This window comes from Schistocerca nitens, chromosome 8, assembly GCF_023898315.1.
Source record: "Schistocerca nitens isolate TAMUIC-IGC-003100 chromosome 8, iqSchNite1.1, whole genome shotgun sequence".
In the NCBI taxonomy this organism is placed as follows: Eukaryota; Metazoa; Arthropoda; class Insecta; order Orthoptera; family Acrididae; genus Schistocerca; species Schistocerca nitens.
The window spans coordinates 260,006,879-260,016,178 of record NC_064621.1 but is presented as its reverse complement, the minus strand read 5'-3'; the positions used below and the strand labels follow the sequence as shown (position 1 = coordinate 260,016,178).

Sequence of the window (9,300 nt, the reverse complement as noted above, 5' to 3'; positions counted from 1 at the left end):
CTTCTAACATACTGGTACTGGTTTCTGTAATTATGCCTCCGGCTCTTTTGTTTTTGAATGCCCCTTGCACAATCAGAGATATTACTTCAAAAACTTTTACTTTTTAAACTCTGGTATTGTAAATCATTACAGACTGGTAATGCTATGTATTGTAAAAGATTATGTATTGTAAATTATTGTGCATTACGTATCATTATGTGTATGCTGTGCAAGTTATTGTGTGTATTTACTGTGTAAGATATTATACGTATATATTATCTAGATTGTATACGTAATATGTATTATGTTACAAGTACATAGCTGTACAGAAGGCAACTTACTGGACCAATAAAACCACAGTCATTTGTTCTCATCTCAGATTTTGTATTTGTTCTAGTTTTGTTTCATTTCACACACTTACAATGCTTTCCAATACATACAAGTAGCTGAGGGGATAGGTAGATGTTCAGCAATACATGATGCATATTAATTAGAGGTAAAACAAACACACAGATACAGATATACATTATTCTTACATTTCAAATTTTATCATGTAATACAGACCACACTTTAACCATCACACTTAAAATATTTCGTACTGACATTTTCTGTATACAAAAATTATATACATTCAGACCAATACACAAGATGGCACAATAACTCAGCATTATATGTAACACAATTAAGTAATTGGTTGTGTCAAAACTAAATCAATAATAGCAATGGATGTCAAAGTGTAATTTCAAATGGTACCTATGTGGTACTAGCATAGCAGCACTCATTTAGTTTTTCACTGTAAAGTAAATTTTAATTCATGACAAATGTACTTTATAACTATGTAAAAAAATTTTCCAACATTGCTAGTGTCAGTTTCATCACTGTAACAATGAACTGCTATTATAACTATGTAGTGTATATGCATATTTAGAAAAAAATAAATAATTATCAATCTTAAATTTCAGCAAGAACATCACATTCTAAATATTTCAAAATGGGTCAACAATGATATATTTCTGTAACACTTGCATGTTCCATATTTATAATAATTTGTTTCTTTTTAATACTGTTGCTGAATTTGAAAGGACTGAATGTCAGACACATTTGACTGATATGCACTTCAAAACCAGAAAGCTGTATCAAGAGAAACATAATACAATACTTGTAACATTTACATCTCAACTTCAATAACAGTCCATATAGTGAGTAATTTCATGTATACTTACATAGCACACAAATCTAACTTGTGCAACCTATTTTATATTACCCGCAGTAAAGGGTCACGGAACCAAGATGAAAGCAATGGCATGCAAGTGATCACAAACTCATAATTTTGTGTTTTCATCCACATGTTTATAAAATCTGCTGGAACAAAGAATTTTAATCACACAAAAATTATATAAGTGAGTAAAAAGATGCCATATACCAACACTCAGAAAAGATTATAGTCGAGTCTTGAATATTATGTTTCATAGTACATCTGAAGTTCTTTAACATGCCACAGATATACATGGAATGTTTACAGTAGACAACTCCCAAAACATATCAACATAAATGCATAATATTTCATATGCCATTATGGGATACAAATTCCTTAAACATTGAACATCATACAAACACAATCTCTCAACAACTCAGTCGTGTACTTTCATTAACATACACAAACACACACTCCAAAATGTTCAACACTCAAAAATAGCTAGATTCATAAGCTGCTAGACTGCAAGAAAATGCAAGGACTTTACACAGTCCTCTAGCGTAATAATTGCTTAAACATATAGTCATCAGTGGTATACATTATTTGAACATCCATCAGTACAGACAAACAACAAGAATTTCATAAGGAGATGATTCACAGAGTAAGTTTAGCACATGAAATCTCAAGAACACTTATTGCTTATGTCATTATCTTTCTGTGAGATAGGAAGAATGCATTCAGGAAATGAACTGTCTCTGACAGGATAGCTACTATAAGAATACTATGAGCCATTAGAGAACACACACAGTTGCACTTATGTAAATGTTTTAAGATGCTCACTGAGAAGCTTTTCTTTACTGATGTAATCAAGTGTAAACAAATATGACTACAAGATTATTTATTTCTTTGTAAGAGAAATGTCAACCATAAGGACAAACTGCATACTGAAACTAGGTAATTAAATGTGTACTTGTAAGAAAGTTCCTTAAAGCAATATCGATAATATGGATAGGGCAAATTTCCTCACCAAATGGCAAGAAATGGAAATGCACTGTAAGTCTTCCTTGACTCTAGGTTCTGGGTGACTTTTCCAGTGTTCTTAAGCCTTACCAGTCTTTTTTTATTCAACACATTCCTCTCTTATACTAAAAGCAGCAGTCATTGGTTTAAAAGCAGATATTTTATACCTTTCTCCATAGTTTTACATAATGCTGCTTGGTGAGTAAATATTCTCTATCCACATTACATTTTCAGTTCATTGATCAGTTCTATTACAATAATATCTGTTTGCTTAAAACTTAACTGGTAGGAAGCTTTACAGCTGCCTTCCATGTGAGTTTATGTGACATACTGTACAGTGAACAACATGGTTCCATTTTTGTGTTAATAATTCTATGTCTAATTTATCATCTCTCCTGATTACAGTTCAGTAAATATTTGTACAGAAACACTGATATTCTACAGTTTCTAAATTCTCAATTATGGATTTAAATCAACAGTTGTATTTATGAAATTGTGCAGTATTGCATCTAATAATCTAATATTTTATCAAATTGTTTGCTACAAGAGGACATATGCTAAAGCACTAGATGAAACAACACTGATAAAAAATATTACTGTATGTATTTATACATGAAAAATAATGGCCTTCACAATATCAAGAACAGGGTTTTCTCAAAATATATTGTCTGCTCTCCCCAATATTGTCAAGATACACAAGTCTAGAACACAAGTGCAATCCATTTCTTCAGCATATCCCGAAGTACAGGAGCATATAACTACTTGGCTCTTTTCAGTGGACTCACATGCATACAATGACATCCCTGTCAAGTGATGGTTTGTGTTCCAAACATTAAGAACATTTCATTAAATGATGCCACCCACAAGTTATTCAACTATGTTAGAGAAATTAGGAGGAAAGACTAAGAATTTCAAAATATTTCTCAATAACTATTGAATTACAACACACAACAATGAAAAAAAAAAAAATTCCAACAGGAAACAAGCATATATCTTGCCACAATACTGAAGTATTTAGAAGCAACATATCTCCATTCAGAGTTCAAAATAAGTAAGGTTTGAAAATACATTGCTTTGGAAGGTTTGATATTCTAATCATCTTTCATTTTCCTGGTTCTTTAGGCAATGTATACTACTGCAGCACAGGCATAGGCACAGGCAGAGAATTTCTTAGGAGGCTTAGTGTAAATTAAGAAACGAAAGAACAGAAAGTTAACAACAATACTGAGTTATTGCTTCCAATTTCAATTTGAAAACTGTTCTTGGATTAAGGTACTTAGTCAAAAGAGCACAAATAAGAAATAAGTTCCAGCTCAGTTGTTCTTAAACAAAATCTTAAAACCTTTTTTAAGTTAGATAATGTAACTGTTTCCCTTTAAGTTCAATGTATGAATGAAGTGGAAAAAATTCTCTCTTTTGGACATTTTCCTATATAAAGAAATCACTCAATGTTACTAGATGTGTTGCACTGCAAAACAAATAATTAAGAAGTTCTGTTAATCTGCACTGTGTAACCTCAATCAACTGAGTTCTGTTGCATGTCATTATTATGTAGCACACTTCAAACTTTATTTAAATGCAGGTGACATAGACTTCATTTAATGTGTAAAACATAAATATCACTTATTAATAGATTAAGCAGTCTATAGACAATCAAATATAGGTTGTACACTACACATACATAACAAATTCAGTTTCACTATATTTGTGGCACAATAAGATAAAAAAATAAAACTAATCAACCTTCCCTATGATTACTGCAGAAAATTATTCAAATCATTAATAACCCACCGGGACACTTTCTGAAATTCCATCCACCTTGTGATCTGAATTGAAATTTTGAAAAAAAAATTATTTTAAAAAAGACTGCAATTAAAATTTACATTGAAAGACCATATTACCAATGTGCTGCCTATATGAGAGCTTACAATCCAACATTTTTTCTTCAATGTTCAGTTGCAGGAAAAACTTATCTTTGGGCCTTAAACTTTTCAAAATATACTTTGGCATGTACAAAAATAGAATTGCATTCACATAACGCATGATCAATCACATTGTTCACTGATTATTTAAAAGGAAAGCATTTACAGTGATTTTTAATGCTGTCTTAACATGGCCACCAATCTATGTTTAAAATTCCGAAAAAAAACTAGAAACTTGTTGGTTTCAAGCATTATGGTTTATTATTCTGATTTTAAACCACAACAGATGACTAGAAAGGGGTATGAATATCATCCATCATTAAAATCATAAAAAAATGTTATTTGTAAAAGCAATTAATGTTAGCAATCCCTCATACATTTGTGATGCTTTCATGACTGACTAGATTCCACAGTCAAATCTTGTACTAACTACAGAGCATGAGTGCAATTTCCTAGATAGAGAAAATAATTAAAAAATTTAAAATGAAAATAATAAAGAAGCAGTATGAAGGCGATATTAACATTTTGATTACTTACTGTTCTTTTAAATGAATCTGATCATTTGAAATACCCCTCTGAGACAATATGAACATCTAATAAATCTTAAGAATCATCTATATTTGAATAGGTCAATATCACAGATGATCCTGGAATGCCTGGACCAAGTTTCCCATATGAGGCTTCTTAAACTCTGCTTTCATTCTCAAGGAGTACTGAAGTATTTTCTTTCCTCTGTAGCTTTGTTTTATTCAACTTTTTTCCAATTTTCTACTGTTTAAGAACAATCATTTAGTTTACCATACCTGCAGAAGGCCCCTTCAAAAGAATGACAGCATCCAATAAAAGCTGAGCCATTCATTTAGCAAATGAAGTACCAGGAAAGAATTAAGTTGCTGTTTCCATAAATGCATGCAATGAGAAAAGAATGAATATTTTATTTTTCACCAACAAACTCATCTGCTAAATGAGTGGCACATTACCTTCATTTGAATCTTTATTGTTCTACTAGAAGTTCTCACCAAGTAATAATAGTATTGTCTAAGAAGGAAAGGAGAAATGATTCATATAATATGAACAAAACGTTTTTAATTATTTTGTGAATGCATCAATATGCAATGTAAAAGGGACAGCTGATACAGTTTCTACCACACTATTTTTCTCCACTATCACAAACCTTGTTGAAAGCTGAACAAAATTTGTAGTATTTTTTTAAATATCCTGTTTAAGTACTATGTTAAATGTACAGAATACTAGACATCATTTTAAGAATAACAATATATCATTTACATGATGCAGCATGCTCCTACATATATTTTTATATTTATAGTCCATCTCTAAATTCATTATATTTATTTTTTGTTTTTATTTATTCAGCAGTTTTTACTTACATATTACTTAAGGAAATGCAGACTTTTTCATTTTTAATGTGTTCCATGAGAAATTGCAGTGAAATGGTATGTGTATTAACTACATGTAATACAAACACAAAACAACACAGATGTAACAGTCATATCACAAGTTATATAATAATCTGTGTACCTCAGTTCATGTTGTGTCATGAATACTAATCTTATTGTACTCACACTTAAGTGAGCATTGTACTAAACGAAATTAAATCACATGACAATGAGTTTGACCATGTTTTGTGTTGGAATGCATCCTTTAAAACTAGCAGACATATGAGATTAATAACACAAATCTCATAAATATTTTTAGTTTTCATTGCTGCAAGGACTATCTACAACCCTTCTCTCTTCCCATTATGAAATGGTTTCATGAAGTATGGTGTAATATTACCTCTGTAACAACCATGGTTCTTTTCCTTTTTGAAAAAGAAATGACTATGAGAAAATACTTGTACAAGGGTTATAAACAAAGAAGTACTTTTTCGAAAATTACTTCGTAATGCTGAATGCTCCAAGAAATAAAAGAACTACTTTTCCTAAATTGCTCTTATTTATCAGTTTATAGACAGTGAAGGTAGAGTACAAGTAATAACATTAGTGCTTAATTCATATTCTACAAGAGAATCAACACTGACAAGAACTTTCAGTAATAATTATTGTCCCTGCACTGTTTGAATGCAGTCATGAATCAACAGACTCTTAATCAGACTGACAGAACCAATACTGGGTATTAGCTCTGTTAATGGCCGCACCCCACCTAGCAATCAAGTAAATTACTCAAAGTGGGTACAGCCTTCACAAACAATTTCGTAATTAACAAAACACCAACAGAGCAATCAAATAGTGAAAGTACATAATACATGACAGTTTCCAACAGTCTTACCTAAGAGTATTATTTTCTGATTTCACATAAAAAAATCTGCTTATTCCTTGGAACATTTCAATCCAAATAAATTGGTTTTATGAATCAGCATGCAGTATCATTCATAAAATTGTATAACTGAAGAGCTTACTAACAATTACCAAGTATCTGGATGGAAACAACACACATGTCAATATGAGAACAGTAGTAACAGCTGCAAATTGTAGTTTAATACAAGAGACAGTTCACGGAAGAGGGACAACAACCTGTACGTAAGTTACAGGGAAATATCCAGTTCGGCCATTGACGGTGCCCTCATACCAGTTCTCATCAATTTTGTTTGTTAGTGTTATTGTTTCTCCTTCCTGAAAGTGAAATACACAAAATAACTGTTAGCAGATCTGCAAAAACATTGCTTAAAAAAATAACATTTCTACAGCTTGAAGTTCCCATTCAAAAATATAAAGAATAAAGTGAAGAAGATAAGAACATACATTTCAGTAATACACAAAACTTTCATGGAAGAAATATATATAGTACTTACACAAAACAGAAATTAACTTCATTCACAACTAAAAGTAGATATTTCTTTTTAATTCTAACAATAGATTTAATATCAGACTTATCACCATTAGTAACACATATAGACTACTAGCTGTTCAAGCCTCCAACAGCTCCTAAAACGTAACTTTGTAAACAATTTAAGTTTTGAAATTCATTGACAAAGTCAAAATTATGAGGAATAATCATAATCATTAGACATGTGCTTAAAATAGATATTGCTGCACTGTCTTGTTTGTTTAAAATAATGCCAATAAGGTCTACTTCTTCAGCTTGCATTACACTTACTTTTCTGAAAACTATGAGGATTACTGTGAGGAGCAAAATGAGTGCTTTCACAAAGATGTGTAGGAGACAAAGAGAGATGCTATGATTATTGGGCTGTCAATAAGCTTGCTGACTACTGACTGTGCTTCAAGAGTAACATTTCACAATCAAAACCAAAAAAAAATTCCTCAGCTGCTTTCTTTTAGACTCATGTTATCGGATTTTAATGCCATCTACAGGATTGTTCAGTGACTGAAAAAAATGTTTGTTACAATGATCTCCGCCAACATGGCTGCCAGACTGGTGGAGAAGGCATTCTGTGTGATGAAGTTCTGTGCAAGACACAGCCTGCAACCATAGTGCGTGAGAAATTCGGGACCACATTCCAAAAAGCTCCACCTGCCAGACAATCCAGTTATTTGTGGGTGCAGATGTTTAAGGAAACAGGATGTCTTTTTAATGGCAGAAGGAGTGGGTGGGCATCAACATCTGAGGAGAAGTTGAATGGATCAGGGAAACATTCCTCATTCAGTATTATCTCGTTCAAATCATAAGCTAGGAATTCTGCAACCAATTGTTTGGAGAATGCTGGAAAAATGCCTGAAAACTGAACCATGTTGAATTCAGCTGTTCCAAGCCATTTCACATGGCAATAAATGTTTTCAGAAATGAAGGCTTATTTTACCTGCAGGGTGATTTTCAGTGATGAGGTTACCTTTCACCTGAACTGTGCAATAAATTAGAATAACATGTGGATATGGGGAGCAGAGAATCCCCACAGAGAACTGAACATGTCTGTGGATCTGCAAAGGTTAATATATGTTGTGCTTTGTCAAGGCAAAAAGTGTGTGAACCCCCCTCCTTTCCATAGGCAACAATCTGCGTGCTTCCTAACCTGGACATGCTTCTGCTATCGCTTATCCTGAAATTGCAAGATGCCAGCGATGATGTCATTTCTCAACAGGATGGCGCTCCAATATACTTTCACACTGATGTGCTTGAGCTATTATCATCATATTTAAATACTGAGAGTGACCATAAATTTAATATGATTTAGCAGACTGAACCACATTTACAATTAAAAATTGAGAAAGACTGAGAAAGAGAGAGAGAGATTAAAAAGATGGAGAGTCTACTAAGCTCAATACTGGAAAAGTGGCTGGTGTAACCTTACCTGTTACAGAGAACATCAGTGTGACCATCACTCAGTTACACACACTGAAATACATATTTCCATTTTGGTGTCCTGTATTATTAAGTTTCCTGGACTTTTATATTTTACAATAAGCTACACTTCACGCTGCATCAATAACAAAAATTTTCGAAATATTTGTACAGCTTCAATCTGCCACATTTAAATGAGCTCTCCAGAGTCCCAAGCAGAAATTAGTTTTACTTTAACAAATTTCTGAATAAACAGCTTCAATCACCATTGCCCTTATAGGTTCTCTTTTGCAAACTCAGATTGGGTACCTCCACTAGCAACTACAAACACTATCAACTGAATGTGGTTTGGAGACTTCCACATGAGAACACACTGTTGCAAGATCACACATGACAATGTCGAGACTAGACTTCGCCGACCTTGACTCTTAGGTGAACAGACTTTTGAGATGAAGTCCCAAATTCTTCCCCTTCCAGACTGAAATCCCCCCTAAGACTTCAAGAAACCAATTTAAAGATAATAATAATTTACATGATAGTATCTGCAAAGGAATATAATGTTCAGTCTGTGATCCTCACATGTTCAGCAACAAATTCAAAGTGCTCCATCAAACGCATCTTAAACATACAGACACAGAGATTAATGGCATTAATTTACCTTAAAACCTAGCTCTCCTGGGTTCTCTGGCTCAAAATCGTACAGTGCAGTGCAGCACGGCATTTTTGGTACAGCAGACCGTGCAGGAGAACGCATAGGAGATGGAAGAGGAGATGCTGAAACATGGCATTTTAAATATTAAAAAAAACAACCAAACATATTTTATAAGAATTGATACAGCAATAACCATAATATTAAAAATGAATGGCATATTGCAGCAAGACAATTTACTAACATCCTAAAATGTTTGTTATTGATGAAGTGTA

General features: G+C 32.7%; 1 protein-coding gene across 4 annotated transcripts in view; it reads right to left on the bottom strand.

The window, feature by feature from the left end:
* Window positions 1-342: 342 nt before the first annotated feature.
* Window positions 343-9,300, bottom strand: part of LOC126198504 (endophilin-A) — a 772,777-nt gene continuing 763,819 nt past the window's right edge. For all 4 annotated transcript variants that reach the window (XM_049934884.1, XM_049934887.1, XM_049934883.1 and 1 more), the window contains 2 exons: window positions 9,035-9,150; window positions 343-6,749 (listed from right to left, as the gene is read on the bottom strand). In XM_049934884.1, the coding sequence (XP_049790841.1) occupies window positions 6,630-6,749; window positions 9,035-9,150 (236 nt within the window). In that variant the 3' untranslated portion in view covers window positions 343-6,629. The remainder of the gene's footprint in view (window positions 6,750-9,034; window positions 9,151-9,300) is intronic.